Raw genomic sequence first — 18,728 nt, 5'->3', positions numbered from 1 at the left:
GGAGAGGGACAAGAGGGTGGAGAAGGAGGAGGGAGAGAGAGAGTGCAAAACAAGAGGCGGAGGATGTTCCTCTTATAAAAACTTCACTTTTTACTTTTAGAACTTTCTCTTATAACTTTCCTTCTATCACCCGATTACACCCGCCTTCTACAACCTAAAATGATCGATTAGATTACTGTTCTGAAAAGTTTACACCATGAGGTTCTGAGCGCAACCTGAGCTTTCTGATTTTGCTCATTGTTCATTTATTTTCTCGATATTTTTAGAGAAAACAAAATATTTAAACAAAAGTTGCCGCAGGAGCCGAAAGACTCCCTCTTCAGTTTGGCAGAAAGTAAATAAACATTGTGTGGATGTAACAGAAATAATGTAATATATTAACAAGCTCGCCATTGACGTACCTACTACAATGGACGCCTCGTGTTTATAAAGACTCGAGTCGGTCTGGCTGGCGGGAAAATAATGACAATCAGTTTAAAAGTTGAGAGAGGTTTGCTAACTGCCGTGGGAAGGAGGGTGAGGCCACGTTTTGCCTGTGAGCCCTTCATCAAAGCAAGACCTTCCTCAAATGTCTCCCTTCCTTTGTCGAAAGGCTTACCTTCACCTTCCTTCCCACGTCGGTCTGCAAAGCTCTCTTAATATTCGGTTTCGAAAGTTCATCGATGTATTTAGTGTAAGTTTGATTCATATTGCAATGTTATCCAGGTTTGAAATCGACATCGTGGTAAGAAAGGTAAGGGTGTATTTTGTAGCACATCATTTGAGAGGACAACACAAGGCGTCTGTTGTGTCTGAATCTGGATGGTATAAACCTTCTCGATGATAAAGCTCCGAGTAGGAATCATTTTTATGCCTCCAATGAAAAAGTCGCCTGGGACATTATGTTTTCAGGTTGTCCGTCCGTCCGTCCGTCCGTCCACGATAGGTTTTCGTTACTGCGATAACTTAAGAATGGCTGTAGGGATCCAAGTCAAACTTGGTACAAGTATGTATAATGACGTAAAGATGAACTGATTAGATAATAATGTCAAGAGGTCAAAGGTCAGAGGTCCTGTTAGGTACAAATTCTGTTACCCAGCTAACTTGTGAGCCAGTGATGGGATTTTGACCAAACCTGGATAAGTATATATTATATTATGATGAAAAGATGAACTCATTAAATTTCAGCATCAAGAGGTTAAAGGTCAAAATCTGGAATAGGTTTTCATTACCATGATAACTTAAGGTCAAAGGTCAGAGGTCCTGTTAGGTACAAATTCTGTTACCAAGCTAACTTGTGAGCCAGTGATGGGATTTTGACCAAACTTGGATAAGTATATATTATATTATGATGAAAAGATGAACTCATTAAATTTCAGCATCAAGAGGTTAAAGGTCAAAAATCTGGAATAGGTTTTCATTACCATGATAACTTAAGGTCAAAGGTCAGAGGTCCTGTTAGGTACAAATTCTGTTACCGAGCTAACTTGTGAGCCAGTGATGGGATTTTGACCAAACTTGGATAAGTATATATTATATTATGATGAAAAGATGAACTCATTAAATTTCAGCATCAAGAGGTTAAAGGTCAAAATCTGGAATAGGTTTTCATTACCATGATAACTTAAGGTCAAAGGTCAGAGGTCCTGTTAGGTACAAATTCTGTTACCGAGCTAACTTGTGAGCCAGTGATAGGATTTTGACCAAACTTCGATAAGTATATAATATATTATGATGAAAAGATGAACTCATTAAATTTCAGCATCAAGAGGTTAAAGGTCAAAATCTGGAATAGGTTTTCATTACCATGATAACTTAAGGTCAAAGGTCAGAGGTCCTGTTAGGTACAAATTCTGTTACCGAGCTAACTTGTGAGCCAGTGATGGGATTTTGACCAAACTTCGATAAGTATATATTATATTATATTGCAAAGAGAAACTGATTTGACTTTGGCATCAAAGGTCAATGGTCAGAGGTCATGTCAGGTAAAAATGTGACATTTACGAACAGCTGAAGAGATTTAAATCAAACGTGGTACAAGTAAGTATAATGATGTAATAATGGGGGCGGAGGCAAATCGGTCGACATCGCGACCTCGAAGAGAGTGGTTTTGTTTATGTTTTTAGTGATAGATATTAAAATTGATATATTTCTTGGTTTGAGCATTCAGCCAAACATATTGACCAAATAAATCCTGTACTGAGATTACAGACATGTGCACAGGTAATATGAAGATATTGTCGATTTGAAACAATTTTGATGATTTTAATCATATTAATACCCTATGCAGGACATTAAAAAAGATTTTTTGTTGTTGTTGAACACATTAAAAGGAACAGAAAAAGTAAAGAATAGGAAGATATGAATATGACGATTATCGATGTTACGTATATGGACGATGTCGAGCTTTATCGTTATTGAAACAAATCATTGTAGGCTACTGTAAGGTCGTGTATGATGATGTCGAGTGAAGTTCATTCATGTCAACAACGGTAATATATGATAATTTATGCAAAGAGCGTTTCAAGCATATACGCATGACGTCAGCAAGCACTTGAACAGACACAAGGCTGAAATGTACTCTAATGTATGCTCATGGAATACTCCTCCCCCATTTTCCTCACCCCTCAACACCCCCTCCTCCCCCAATCCCCACCCCTTCCCCTCCTCCACACCGACTTCCCACCTTCTGGCTAAACCACATTATTTTCTCTTTTGACTCTTTGGGTTTTGGGTCGGCTCCTTTTAAAATGTTATATTATCAAAGCAAGTTTAGAATTTGCAAATGGAGTTAAGTTACAGGAGAATAATACAAATAATTCAAGGTAATTACAGGATGAATGAGTCTGGGGCAGGTAAGGAGAGAGAGTGACGGTTGTTTTAAATGTAGTTGTTCATGAACGACTTCTCATCACCACTCACCACCAATCAACACTCTGCGACTGCACATATGGAAATCACCGTCCATCCAATAAAGTGAATGTCCATACAGCGAGTCATAAATATCCTCCGTGAAGAAGACTTGGTAAGGCAATGTCTGCTGCGAAAGGGTGGATATAATAATTTGTGCAAATCAAAGTTTTATCACATTCCCAAAATGCAGAAACAATGCACACATTTTAAATACATCAGGTGATAATATTTATATAATAATTTGTACAAATCAAAGTTTTATCACATTCCCAAAATGCAGAAACAATACACACATTTTAAATACATCAGGTGATAATATTTATATAATAATTTGTACAAATCAAAGTTTTATCACATTCCCAAAATGCAGAAACAATGCACACATTTTAAATACATCAGGTAACAGTATTTATATAATAATTTGTACAAATCAAAGTTTTATCACATTCCCAAAATGCAGAAACAATGCACACATTTTAAATACATCAGGTGATAATATTTATATAATAATTTGTACAAATCAAAGTTTTATCACATTCCCAAAATGCAGAAACAATGCACACATTTTAAATACATCAGGTAACAGTATTTATATAATAATTTGTACAAATCAAAGTTTTATCACATTCCCAAAATGCAGAAACAATGCACACATTTTAAATACATCAGGTGATAATATTTATATAATAATTTGTACAAATCAAAGTTTTATCACATTCCCAAAATGCAGAAACAATACACACATTTTAAATACATCAGGTAACAGTATTTATATAATAATTTGTACAAATCAAAGTTTTATCACATTCCCAAAACCCAGAAGCAATGCACACATTTTAAATACATCAGGTAACAGTATTTATATAATAATTTGTACAAATCAAAGTTTTATCACATTCTCAAAATGAAGGAACAATGCACAAATTTTAAATACATCAGGTGATAATATTTATATAAAAATTTGTACAAATCAAAGTTTTATCACATTCCCAAAATGAAGGAACAATGCACAAATTTTAAATACATCAGGTGATAATATTTATATAAAAATTTGTACAAATCAAAGTTTTATCACATTCCCAAAATGCAGAAACAATGCACACATTTTTAATACATCAGGTAACAGTATTTACATAATAATTTGTACAAATCAAAGTTTTGTTCCTCCCAAAATACAGAAACAATGCACACATTTTTAATACATCAGGTAACAGTATTTACATAATAATTTGTACAAATCAAAGTTTTGTTCCTCCCAAAATACAGAAACAATGCAGACACAATACATAAATGCTTAATACCTCATGTGACAGTATTTATATAATAATTTGTACAAATCAAAGTTTTATCACATTCTCAAAATGTAGGAACAATGCACAATTGTTCAATGTCTGCTGCGAAAGTATTTATATAATAATTTGTACAAATCAAAGTTTTGTTACTCCCAAAATACAGAAACAATGCAGAAACAATGCATAAATGCTTAATACCTCATGTGACAGTATGTATGTAATAATTTGTACAAATCAAAGTTTTATCACATTCTCAAAATGTAGGAACAATGCACAATTGTTCAATGTCTGCTGCGAAAGTATTTATATAATAATTTGTACAAATCAAAGTTTTATCACATTCCCAAAATGCAGAAACAATGCACACATTTTAAATACATCAGGTAACAGTATTTATATAATAATTCGTACAAATCAAAGTTTTGTTACTCCCAAAATACAGAAACAATGCAGAAACAATGCATAAATGCTTAATATCTCATGTGACAGTATTTATATAATAATTTGTACAAATCAAAGTTTTGTTACTCCAAAAATACAGAAACAATGCAGAAACAATACATAAATGCTTAATACCTCATGTGACAGTATGTATGTAATAATTTGTACAAATCAAAGTTTTATCACATTCCCAAAACCCAGAAACAATGCACACATTTTAAATACATCAGGTGACAGTATTTATATAATAATTTGTACAAATCAAAGTTTTATCACATTCCCAAAACCCAGAAACAATGCACACATTTTAAATACATCAGGTGACAGTATTTATATAATAATTTGTACAAATCAAAGTTTTATCACATTCCCAAAACCCAGAAACAATGCACACATTTTAAATACATCAGGTGACAGTATTTATATAATAATTTGTACAAATCAAAGTTTTATCACATTCCCAAAACCCAGGAATAATACACAATTGTTCAATGTTTGTTGTGAAAGTATTGATATAATAATTTGTACAAATCAAAGTTTTATCACATTCCCAAAACCCAGGAATAATGCACAATTGTTCAATGTTTGTTGTGAAAGTATTTATATAATAATTTGTACAAATCAAAGTTTTATCACATTCCCAAAACCCAGGAATAATGCACAATTGTTCAATGTTTGTTTTGAAAGTATTTACATAATAATTTGTACAAATCAAAGTTTTATCACATTCCCAAAACCCAGGAACAATGCAGAATTGTTCAATGTTTGTTGTGAAAGTATTTACATAATAATTTGTACAAGTCAAAGTTTTTTTTCACATTCCCAAAACGCAGCAACAATGCGCAATTTTTCAAAGCAAGCGGCGATCCCTGTAAATGTTCAATTGTCATACAATTATAACGCATGAACAGTTTGTGCATATATATATATATAATTTTTTTTTTTCTAATATATATAATGTTTGAATGCTCAGAATGTTAAGTATCCATACAAAGATCGTTTGTTTGCTCACACATGGGATGTTCATCTTCTTACGAAAACTTTCCAATGTACTGACACTCCTTCCAGGCCATTATTGGGTAATCCCTGGAATGTTTTGTTGTACCTTCGTCTCTTAATGAATAATGTGAACGTATTACTAACCTGTGTTAATCTGCAAGTAATCCCTTTTCTAAAAGGTCCCAATTATTCCTACTCCTCTGTGGGGTCGGCCGGAAACGTTTTTGGTCAAGTCATTCACGAACCAGCTGAGCAGGATTGACATTCGACTGAAGGTGGGCCGGGCAGGAATGTGGAATTTGTTCATTGCCGGCGATAGGTCCACCAACTATAATGCCGGCAGATGGGACACCCGGCTTAACATCCATCCCAGAGACACATTGATGAATGACCCAGTCTGTGAAACACCAGGTTCGTAGTTTATAACTGGGTCGGGATTAGAATCCAGGCTTGACAGCTCAAAGGAGAGTGTGCTTTCCTCCAGGTTTCCATGCCAATGTCGTTACCTGTGTTAATGTGCATCAATAAAACCTTATTACAGTTTTACATCTCTACGGGTATATTCCTTCCACACCTTGATCTTTTTTTTAAAGGTAAAGCTGCATTCAAGTAAAACAGTCTCTCTTGTTATGTTCATAGTCCTCGTTTTACCTTCTCCATTATACCTGTATTCCTCATCTCGTTTCCTTCAGCGCTCTCTCGTATAGGTATCCACAGTGTACATAATCTTCAAGGATCAAGGTGTATTAGGGTTGTGCATTGCTTGCTGGACCGGTTCTTGTTGCATTTGTCAAACACATCTAAATATATCGATGTCGATCAGGTAACCCAACCTGTATGGTGTACCATATGTGTGTAGTTTTGTTAAAAGAGTGAAGGTGAGCAGAGAGTCTTGATTTTGGCAGTTTCACCAGAAGAGGGTTGTTGGCAGATCTTGTGCGACCTGTAGGAATATTTGGGGGACAGAGCACAGACAGAGCTGGGGGAGCAAGGCCGGAGAGGAGTCGGTAGAAGACAGAAAGACCACCAACCTGCCTGCGGTGAGAGAGAGAGAGAAAGGCCCTCGGAATTAGCTTCATCGTGGGAGATTCCAATGATTCTGAAAGCTTTGGTTTCAACAGCGTGAAAACGAGCGAGGCCAGAGAGGGGAACAGTATTCCATTGAGCTGCGGATGAAAGCCTTGTATGTGGTGAGGAGCTCAGGTGTGCTCTTTTGCCCGACAGAGGATGCCCAGTCGGCAAATGGCTTTGGAGGCCAGCTTGGAAATGTGGTTTTCTCAGGAAATATCATGGCAGATAGTGAGACCCCAAAGATTGAGTGACAGAACTTCTTGGAGAGGATTGTTGAGAAAGTAGATGGGACAGTTTTCCAGTCGGTCTTTTCGGAGAGACAAAGTGAGTATGAGATTTGTCAGGATTGAAAGACATGTTCCACTTCTTTGACCAGTCTGTGATTTTGTCCAGGTCTGCAGAGAGTGAGGAGGCTGTAGACTGCCAATCTGAGGGATGAGGAATAGAGCGGCAGAGAGTGGAGTCATCAGCCAAGAGATAGAGAGGATTTTCAAGAGAGTCAGAGAGATCATTGATGAAGACCAGAAAAATCACAGGGCCCAGAACACTGCCTTGGGGAACTCCAGCCTGAACAGGAAGAGGAGATGAGAGAAATCCATTCAGGGCCACACATTGACTACGACCAGAGAGGAAGTCAGCCAGCCATGCGTGAAGATTTCCATGGACACCATAGGAGGAGAGTTTGGTGAACAGAGCAGGGTGCCAGACCGTATCGAATGCACGTGATATGTCAAGGGAGACAGCTCTGATTTCCTGTTTGGCATTGAGGACCTCCATCCATTGTTGAGACAGCAGAAGCACCCTGTCCAGAGTAGAGTGACCTGGTCTGAAACCAAATTGATGATCGGAGATCAAGCCATTGGAGAAGAGGAAAGATTTGATATCCGAAGCAATGATGGATTCCATGACTTTGCTGATAATTGGGAGCAGACTGATTGGTCTGTAGTTGCAAGGATCTGTTTTTGCACCTTTTTTGTGTAAAGCGGTGATGGAGTAATCAATTGATGTAATGAGTAATAATCTGATCATTCATTTATCAGTTTGCAAATGTTCTTCGGAGATAATACACCTTGAATATAGCAATCACTCCCGGGTCCTCATATCGGCTGTATGATCACCTCTTTCATACCATCTTAAAATATCCATTTTTACTTCAGTATTGATGGCCTTCTTCTGTCTTTTGTTTGCACTACCAACCTTGCTACTCCACGCATACTTTCGAGTCATGATTGCATGGGTTACATTTATTAGAGCGGCACAACTCCCATGCAAAATGGGAAACACTTCATGACACGCATGACGCTAAGATGGAGGGTTTCCCAAAACTGTGACAGAGGGAAGGAGAGGGAGAGGGAGAGGGAAGGCAATCTAGCCAGAATCCGGAAACTGAGAGAGAGAGAGGGAAGGTGAGGGAGAGGGAGAGGGAAGGCAATCTAGCCAGAATCCGGAAACTGAGAGAGAGAGAGGGAAGGTGAGGGAGAGGGAAGGCAATCTAGCCAGAATCCGGAAACTGAGAGAAGGAAGGAGAGGGATAGGGAAGGCAATCTCAGCCAGAATCCGGAAACGGAGAGAGGGAATGTGAGGAGGAGTGGATGAAGGAGGCGGGGTTTCATACCTTAGAGAGGAGGTGGGAACGATGGGATATCATGGAGACGGGGTTTCCCTTGTAAAAAAAAAAAAAAAAATAGGGGAAAAATAGGAGAAACATATGGGGAAATATATATATTTTTCCAATTTTTTTGTATATGAAAAATATATATTTTAAATAGTTTTGGAACAAAAAAAAACATAGGACAAAAATACATATTAAATAGCACACACACACACTTCGCTCCCCACAGCCCTCCCCTCAACCCTCCCGCGCCCTCACGCTCGCCTACACAGACACACACCTACACCTACACACACACACACCTACACACACACACACACCTACACACACGCACTTACCTACACACACACTCACACACACACACACACACACACACACACACACACACACACACACACACGCAGACCTACACACACACACACACACACACACACACACACACACACACACACACACACACACACACGCACCTACACACACGCACCTACACACACACACACACACACACGCACCTACACACACACACACACACACACACACACACCTACACACACACACACACACCTACACACACACTCACACCTACACACACACACACACACACACACACACACACACACACACACACATTTCGCTCCCCACATCCCTCTCCTCAACCCTCCCGCCCCCTCACGCTCACCTACACAGACACACAGACCCACAGACACACCTACACACCTACACACACACACACACATCGCTCCCCAAATCCCTCCCCCTTCACCCCTCCCCCTTCACCCCTCACCCTCTGCCATCCTCCACACACCCAGTCACACCTTTCTCCCCCATGTTCCCCAAATCCACCCAAGACACGCTCCATCGTCCTTTTCCCCGCGCTGCGTGTCTCGCTAACTTTCCCACATCTAAAACATCCCATAAACATCTGTTCGGAGGGAGTGAGCGACGACATTTCCCTCGTCATGGTTCACCTGACTGATCGACCGTTGGATCGACTTTGATTCGCTACCTCAGTTACCGGTACCTTCGTCTTTATTCCTTCCTCACACCCTCGAGTTGAAGGATCTGTCCGAGGGGAGAGGGGGAGCTGGACAATCTCTCTCCCTCTCCCTCTCGTTTCCCGCTCTCTTCGACATCGACACCGAATGGGCAGCAAAAGCCACCGAGCGTCCGTCGGCGAGCGCCCGTGTCCGTGCGTGTCCGACCTCGTCCCGTTCCGCTCGGACATGCCCATTGGCGAGTCCCGGGACGCTGTCCGTCCCTCGGGCCGCCTGCTCGACACTCCGTGCCGGGTGTGCGGAGACCGCAGCAGCGGGAGACACTATGGTGTGTTCGCGTGCGACGGATGCTCAGGATTCTTTAAGCGCAGCGTGCGGAGGCAACGGCAGTACGTGTGCAAGGCGGGCCGACAGGTGTGTAGCCGCTTTGCGCGAATACCTGCGGCACGGACCACGGTAATATATATAAATAAATAAATAAATACCAAATGGGGCAATTCCCTCCAATTCGAGAGGATTCCAAATGTCACGAATGATGACGTTAAACCTTGTTAAAGTGAATTTTTATGAAATCTGGATTGTTTATCATACAATGATGTGTTAAGTGTCATTCTGTAGGTTAACCTCATTTTAAATGAGTAATTTCCATTAACGAGGTGAAACCTCCCACCACTATTCGTGCTTAAACTTCTTTATAAGGTGTAACGAGGTTTGTGAAATACTTACGCATTTGTTACAACTATCACATTCCTAGGACATGGGTCTCACCTGGTGAAAGTTTACTTTCTGCTCAAGGTGTGCTCTCACCCTCGTTATATTGAGACTTTGCAGGTGCTTGCGTTTCCCTTAAACTTATTTACCTGTACATTTCTGAGTATAACAAGCAATGAAAAAAAAATCGAAATGACAATTTCATGTTTACCTTTTAAGTGTTAAAAAAAAGGTTAGACAAGTGTTGTGTTTTAAAAAAAAGTGTTAAAGTGTTTTAAAAAGGTGTTTAAAAAAGTGTTTAAAAAGTGTTTTAAAAGTCTTTTAAAAAGGTGTTAAAAAGTGTTTAAAAAGTGTTTTAAAAGTCTTTTTAAAAGGTGTTAACGAAGGTGTTTTTAAAAGGTGTTAAAGAAAGTGTTTTACAAAGGTGATAAAGAGTTTTAAAAAGGTGTTAAAAAAGTGTTTTAAAAAGGTGTTAAAGAAAGTGTTTTAAGAAAGTCTTAAAGAAGGTGTTTTTAAAAGGTGATAAAGAAATTGTTTTAAAAAGGTGTTAAAGAACGTTTTAAAAAGGTTAAACAAGTGTTGTTTTTTAAAAAGGTGTTAAAGAAAATGTTTTTTTTTAAAGGTGTTAAAGAAAATGTTTTTTAAAGGTTTAAATAAAGTGTTTTAAAAAGGTTTAAATAAAGTGTTTTAAGAAAGTGTTAAATAAATTGCTTTAAGAAAGTGTTAAAGAAAGTGTTTTTAAAAGGTGTTAAAGAAAGTGTTTCAAAAAGGTGTAAAAGAATGTTTTAAAAAGGTGTTAAAGAAAGTGTTTTAAGAAAGTGTTAAAGAAAGAGTTTTATAAAGGTGTTAAAAAAGTGTTTTTAAAAGGTGTAAAAGAAAGTGTTTTAAAAAGGTGTTAAAGAAAGTGTTGTAAGAAAGTGTTAAAGAAAGTGATTAAAAAAGGTGTTAAAGTGTTTTTAAAAGGTGTTAAAATAAAGTATTTTTAAAAGGTGTTAAATAAAGTGTTTTAAAAAGGTTTAAATAAACTGTTTTAAGAAAGTGTTAAAGGAAGTGTTTTAAAAAGGTATTAAAGAAAGTGTTTTGAAAAGGTGTTAAAGAAAGTGTTTTTTTTTTAAGTTTAAAGAAAGTGTTTTAAAAAGATTTTTAAAAAGCGTTTTAAAAAGGTGTTAAAGAAAGCGTTTTAAAAAGGTGTTAAAGAAAGTGTTTTAAAAAGGTGTTAAAGAAAGTGTTTTAAAAAGGTGTTAAAGAAAGTGTTTTAAGAAAGTGTTTTAAAAAGGTGTTAAAGGAAGTGTTAAAAAAGGTTAAACAAGTGTTATGATTAAAAAGTGTGTTGTGTTAAAAAAAAAAAAAAAAAAAAGGAATGATGTTGAAATCCTAGATTGTTGGATAAGCCATGGCTGTGTTATCAAATAATAACCAAGTTTCGTTAACATTGATCATGAACCTTGAATCGACCAATCGCTCCTCACACAATGTCTGCGCCTTCCGTTTCTCCTACGTAGTCGGTAGTGTTGTATTGAATGTGAAATGTTACAAATGTGTTTGTTGAGTGCAGTTTGTTTATACTTCATGGATGGCACGTCCTCTCCGATGTTTGAACATCATTAGGAATGTTAAAAACGGCGAAATGTACAAAGAAAAATGAACGACGATTCAGGTACAGACAGAGAGAGTAATTGAGACAAACAAAACTTTTATAATTTCATATTAATTGGACGGTTATGCGAACCAGGTGCAGTAAAACTACAACTACAACTACAACTACAATGATGTAAATCGGACATAAATAAGCTCCAATAATTATTCCCATTTGTGTGATGGGCCAGGACATTTTATCCCAAGTCTTTCACGAACATGATGACCAGGCCCGTCATTTGACTGAACGAGGCAGAAATTTGTCGTTTGTTCAGGGTGCCAGCGATAACTCTCCTGCTCTTCGCAATAAACGGTGTGAGAGCTTTAACATCCGCCGACTAATGCTCGGACACAGGACAACCAGCTTAATGTCTATCTGAGCTACGGCACACTTTCTGACGCGTTCGACAGTTTATAGTCGGACAGGGAATGAAACCCAGATTAGATAACCCAAAGGTAAGTGCGCTACCTGTGCAGTGTGCACCATCATGTCGGCCACACAATATTCTAAGACACGTCCGATAAAGTATCATGGGGAAAAGGGCAATGTACAGAATTTATCTAGAGGTGTGCTTACTGGGCTGTGCAGCACCCTTAAGAAACAAGTGGAAAGTTTTTATTTTTTTAAATTTTAAAGGTGTATTTAAATTTTAAAGGTGTATTTAAATTTTAAAGGTGTATTTAAATTTTTGGGTGTATTTAAATTTTTTAAACTTATTTTCTTAATAATCACGGATACTTATTGATTGCAAAATTAAATAAACCCGTTTATTGGACTGTAGTGGGTATCTCCTCGGTAGAACGTTTTGATTTGTGATTATAAGTGTCATCGTTGTTTAACTTTTCATGACTTGTACACCTGTGTTGAGGCCTGTCTGGATTCCGAGCATCATTCAAGGTGTCCCAAGATGACGTCTCCATTGTGATGGAAATCACTGTCAAAACGTCGCTGTGATTTTGCACTCAAGGTTTCCTGCTTGATGTTCATCCATAGCAAGTACATGTGACAGACGGTGCTAATGGACACCTTCATTCATTGGTTCCTCAGGGATATTACTCAAGCCGTACGTGCTCCTAATACGGGATCACGCACTTCGTCCACTTCGTATAATCCTTACCCAAACCCAAACTGTGTGGGAAATAGCGGATATCTCTGCAACCAACCTTATTATTATATTATATCATACATTTTAAAAGGCCAATTACAGCTCTCACCTGCAATAGGCAAGAGCAATCAATTACATCTCACCTAATCAATTATCTTTGGCCATCCTACAAGTCGCACAAGATCTCCCAGCAACCCTCTTATGGATAAACTGCCAAAATCTCGGCTCTCTGCTCACCTTCACTCCTTCATTCCCCTTTTCTCCCGCCGCTGGAACAAACTCCCCCACTCCCTTCAATCCCACTCCTCCCTCCAGGTCTTTAAAACAGCTGTTCACCACCATCTCTTATCTTCCCCCATCCCAAACCTTGATCTTTTCTACCCCTGCTAATTCACCCCAGATACACTTTTTTTGAAATACCAAGTTCTTTCCTGGAAGTCCTGGCAGTGTTGATATGTTTTATATGTCCCGATGCTCCAGGTATTACAAAGGTACACCGAGTGGTATAGTGTTTACACCTTTGAGGTTTTGTGATTAACCTTAAACTGTCAATGGTCATTTATTCACTAATAAACAATGAAACTGGTACGTTTGGTGATGCAAAATCAGCGAATTCATTAGTTACCCTCAGACTCAAGTGATGTATGGGCCCTTCGAGTCTGGTGAACAGGTGATGCCATGTAGTCAACAGGTGAGCCACACACTGCTTTTGACTCTTAATACCGAGAGATGGGACACATTAATGCATCGCCCTGACTGTGAAACACCAGGATGGGGGTTTATAGTTGGGTTGGGATTCAAACCCATGTTAGATAGCTTAGAGGAGAGTTTGGGTACCTCTAGGTCCAGGCCCTGTTCCCAGTCGGCAGGAATGGAGCATAAACAACATTTTAAAATATTGTTTTTTGTTGGGCTAGCGGCTAGGGTGCCGGCTTAGGATCCTAGGATCCTGGGTTCGAATCCCGGTCGATCGCTGAATTAACGCCAGGGGGGTTGACTCAGCCTGTCATCCTTCCGAGGTCGGCTAATTGAGTACCAGTTCACTGGTAATTCCCTGCTTGTCGTTAAAGGCGGCAAAAAGGGTTGGCGTCAGGAAGGGCATCCGGCCGTAAAACATTGCTTCAAAAAGGGGACCGAAAAACAACAACAACCACGGTCCCCGAAAAAGGCCAACCCCCGCTTTGCGGGGAAAAATGGCCTCTAAAGGTGGTTTTTTTTTTTATTCAAACCTTTTTGAATCCAAGAGTGAGTGAGGTCTGTTTCTAATATCAGCTATTCAAAAGTTCAGTAACCAGCCTTGTAGTTACTCATGGATGCTGTAACTCACTTAGAATGATCCTCACACATGTAGAACCCCAATAGTGTCATTTAAGGAATATCAATTTTAGTTTTCCCAAGTTAAAGGTGACAAAGTACTAATGTCTAAAATGTAAGCTGTACTCTGCTTCCCATCGTGCTTGACATACATTTCTAACCTTTTAGTTGATAAAAAAAAACTATTATTCGAGTTGGCAGCACACACAGACCGATACTAGCCTTGATAAAGTCTGGTATTCCTCTGCCATAACAGTTATTAATTGAATGCTGATTAAGAAAGTGTCCTGCTGGACATTATCAACTCAATAAAGGATTGAAGAAACAAAAAAAAAAAATAGAAGTGCCACTTTATAACTGCTGGCAGTAATGACCAGTTTCCTCTACCTTCCCACTTTGATACAACCCCTCATGGATACAACCCCACCTTGATACAACCCCGCCTTGATACAACCCCGCTTTGATACAACCCCGCTTTGATACAACCCCGCTTTGATACAACCCCGCTTTGATACAACCCCGCTTTGATCCAACCCCGCCTTGATACAACCCCGCCTTGATACAACCCCGCCTTGATACAACCCCGCCTTGATACAACCCCGCTTTGATACAACCCCGCTTTGATACAACCCCGCTTTGATCCAACCCCGCCTTGATACAACCCCGCTTTGATACAACCCCGCTTTGATACAACCCCACTTTGATACAACCCCTCATGGATACAACCCCACCTTGATACAACCCCGCCTTGATACAACCCCGCCTTGATACAACCCCGCCTTGATACAACCATGCTTTGATACAACCCCGCTTTGATCCAACCCCGCTTTGATACAACCCCGCTTTGATACAACCCCGCTTTGATACAACCCCGCTTTGATACAACCCCGCTTTGATACAACCCCGCTTTGATACAACCCCACTTTGATAAAACCCCGCTTTGATACAACCCCGCTTTGATACAACCCCACTTTGATACAACCCCACTTTGGTACAACCCCACTTTGGAACAACCCTGCTTTGATCCAACCCCGCTTTGATACAACCCTACTTTTATACAACCCTGCTTTGATACAACCCCACTTTGGTACAACCCCACTTTGGTACAACCCTGCTTTGATCCAACCCTGCTTTGATACAACCCCGCCTTGATACAACCCCACTTTGGTACAACCCTACTTTGATAGAACCCTGCTTTGATACAACCCCACTTTGATACAACCCCTGCTTTGGTACAACCCCACTTTGGAACAACCCCGCTTTGATACAACCCCGCTTTGATACAACCCCACTTTGATACAACCCCTGCTTTGGTACAACCCCACTTTGGAACAACCCCGCTTTTTGATACAACCCTGCTTTTATACAACCCTGCTTTGATACAACCCCACTTTGGTACAACCCCACTTTGGTACAACCCTGCTTTGATCCAACCCCGCTTTGATACAACCCCGCCTTGATACAACCCCACTTTGGTACAACCCTACTTTGATAGAACCCTGCTTTGATACAACCCCGCTTTGATACAACCCTACTTTTATACAACCCTGCTTTGATACAACCCTGCTTCAATTTCAAGTCATTCGGATGAAAATTGAGGATTTTAGAAATTTGGCCTATGTTGACCTGAAATATAATTGGTGGTTGAATTCAGTAACCAGATATGTAAGACCTCTTCGATTTTCAAGTCAATTGGATGAAAATTGAGGATTTAAAAAATTTGGCCTATGTTGACCTAAAATATAATTGGTGGTTGAATTCCATGACCAGATATGCAAATACTCTTAAAATTTCAAGTTGATGAGATGAAAATTGAGGATTTTAGAAATTCGACAAAGTTGGTGACCTTTGGCCTATGTTGACCGATTGGCCTTTTGACCCCAAAAACAGTAGGTTTCTTGCTTATGACCAACTCTACCATTTGGTGAGGTTTCATGAAGATCGGTTGAAAATTGTGACCTGTAGGCGACTGACATACAGACAAACATACACACACACACAGACAGACAGACAGATAGACAGACAGACCCACAAACGCAACTGACCAATATACTTGAACAATCTTGAATTTTCGCAAATAATAATAAGAATAAGATGAAAAAGACACTTTAACATATGTTGAGGGAGGCCATGTCTTCCCAAAAGACTGAACTCGACTTATTTAGAATTGTCTTAGCCCTTACACGAGCCTCGACTTTGTATAAAAATTATATATATATATATATATATATATATATATATATTGTTGGTTTTTTCCACTGTTTATACATCCTAACATATTCAGCAAAAATGTAAGACTGAAGCACTGAGTGTCTGTCTGTATACAGGGCTCATGTCCTGTTGACAAGGCCCATCGAAACCAATGTCGGGCCTGTCGGCTGGCTCGCTGCCTGCAAGTTTCAATGAACCGTGATGGTACACCGTCTTTTTCTCGATGCTTCACTCTCACTTTTCTCAGAGTTTCACTTTGACTAGTAGATACTGATGGTGCTCTGTAAGTGGTTAAAGTTTACTTTGATATGATTTGACTGAAGTTGAGCAATTACGGTAACTCTAACAGCAACTAAAAAATTGAGATGAAATTTTTGTCTTGATTGTCTGATGTCTTGAAAAATTCATTGTCTTGAAAAATTGAGACATCTTGGTCTCCTTGTCTATCGACGTAATTGAGTACCGATTCTTCATCATGTTGCTTTTTCCAATGACGTCCTCACCGCAGCTGTGCAGCATGAGCGAGGTCCTCGTTCTTCTACTCTTCGGAAGCATGTTACGCTGTACTTCCGAGGTCACAAGGAAGTGGGCACATCTGACGCTGGAGACATCATACGGACCTCCCAACCTACTCAGGTTGCAGCGACCTCATTCTGCCCAATTAGTGCTCAATCTGCACACAGACTTGCACCATTCAATCCTTCTACACTTGCTTTTCCCCTTGCTGCACATGCCTTTGAAGAAGGTGCAGGAATTAAGGTAAGCATTAAAATAGCAGTAAACCATCACGAGTCATTTACGTGTTTTAAAGGACACTGTATTAAAATGCAGTTAGCTGCTAATTTGAGGGTAAAACCTAGTAAGTCAAAACAGGTAAAAATCTTAACTATCTCTCTCCTTTACTTTTTCCAAAGCACGAATTGTTTTTCCACAATATCCGATAAGAAAATGTTATTTTCGCTTTTCCCAATGCTTTCTTTGCCTACATTTTTCAACTGACACGTTCTGGTTACTTCCTCGCCCCACTAATGTGTCACAACAGCCAGGTCTCGTCCCCTCTGACGTCATTGCAGAAGTGGTATGCGAGTCTGCAGCTCGCCTGCTTTTCATGAGTGTTAGATGGGCAAAGGGATTACCTGCCTTCACCTCGTTGCCTTACGAGGACCAGGTAATTTTTTTTGACTCGTTCACGTCCAATGGAGTTGTTTTTTTATCAGACAGTTTGTCTTTTTTCTCATTCTTACTTGATTTTAAGCAGTGAAGCTGCTTCGATATTTGGCTTGTCCTTCCATCATCCGTCAAAAAGAATGCAAAAAAATGAAAAATCTATTCGTCCATCCATCCGTCGAAAATTAAGAAGAAGAACCTTTCTAACCCACCGTGTTTAATTCTCAGGGGTTCTAAAGTGTAATTCTAAAGGATTATAAAGGGTAATTCACCTTCATCACCAAGCTACTTTAGGCACTCTACAGCAAGTCAAAGAGCGCAGTAACAGTGAATGGAGATCTGACTGATTGGTTCAGTATGACAGTTGGGGTCCGTCAGGGATGTGTGATATCACCCCAGCTCTTGAACTTGCTGCCAGATCTTGTGATGCTGCAAGCAATACATGATATGGTGCAAGGAGTTAACATCCAAGGAAAAGTTGTATCAAACCTACGATTCACAGACGACATTGTCTTGCGAACAGAGATGGCAGAAGACCTGCAAATCCTCGTAGATTATGTTTACATCAGCAGTAGTGCTCTGGGCATGAAGACAGACGTCACAAAAACAGAGAAATAAGTCATCAGAAGGGACCACACAAATAAAATTAACATCAATATAAACGGTGTAGTTTGAAAACAAGCTCGCTAATTTACTTCTCTGGGGGGCACCATATCACAGGATGGAACAAGCCCCAAAGACATTAAACATGGAATTGGGAAAGATCTGGGAGCATTTCAGCAGATATAAAGTATTTGTACGGCAAAATACATCCAACATGACACCAAAGTTAAACTGTATAGAGTCCTGGTTCTTGATGTATGAGTCAGAAACTTGGACATTAAAGCAAGAAGATGAACATCAATTCCTTGTTTTTGAAATGGTATGCCTCAGAAAAATAATGGGAATAACTAAGCTGGACAAAGGAAAGAATACTATAATAAGGGAAACCCTCAGAGTAAAACACAATAGCAGAGAGTATTCCACAAAGAAGGCTTATAATTTGGGCACATTCAAAGGATGCCACAGAACAGACATCCAAAAATCCTCATAGAAGGAAGAGTAAATGGCACCAGACCAAGAGGAAGGCGACCACAAAGGTGGATGAACTGCATCAAGGCAAATTGCAGGGTCAGACGAATAGCGTCACTGGTGGAGACACAAACATTGGCTCAAGATCGAAGTCTGTGGCGACGGATCATCTCATGGAACAGATGGCAGGACAGTGAGCAGCAGTCGCTAA

The 18,728-nt window shown here is 39.5% G+C and overlaps 2 protein-coding genes across 2 annotated transcripts in view; both read left to right on the top strand.

Moving 5' to 3' along the window:
* SUB1 (SUB1 regulator of transcription) overlaps positions 1-18,728 on the top strand; it is a 991,845-nt gene that overhangs the window by 355,679 nt on the left and 617,438 nt on the right. The gene's annotated exons all lie outside the window — the stretch shown is intronic.
* The window catches only part of LOC144890968 (nuclear receptor subfamily 2 group E member 1-like), a 43,905-nt gene continuing 34,626 nt past the window's right edge, over positions 9,450-18,728 (top strand). The window contains exons 1-4 of the mRNA XM_078772851.1: positions 9,450-9,716; positions 16,396-16,483; positions 16,788-17,038; positions 17,322-17,447. Of these exons, the coding sequence (XP_078628977.1) occupies positions 9,450-9,716; positions 16,396-16,483; positions 16,788-17,038; positions 17,322-17,447 (732 nt within the window). The remainder of the gene's footprint in view (positions 9,717-16,395; positions 16,484-16,787; positions 17,039-17,321; positions 17,448-18,728) is intronic.

Source organism: Myxine glutinosa, chromosome 2 (genome assembly GCF_964187855.1).
Source record: "Myxine glutinosa chromosome 2, kmMyxGlut1.1, whole genome shotgun sequence".
In the NCBI taxonomy this organism is placed as follows: Eukaryota; Metazoa; Chordata; class Myxini; order Myxiniformes; family Myxinidae; genus Myxine; species Myxine glutinosa.
This window is presented reverse-complemented; position numbering and strand designations above follow the sequence as displayed.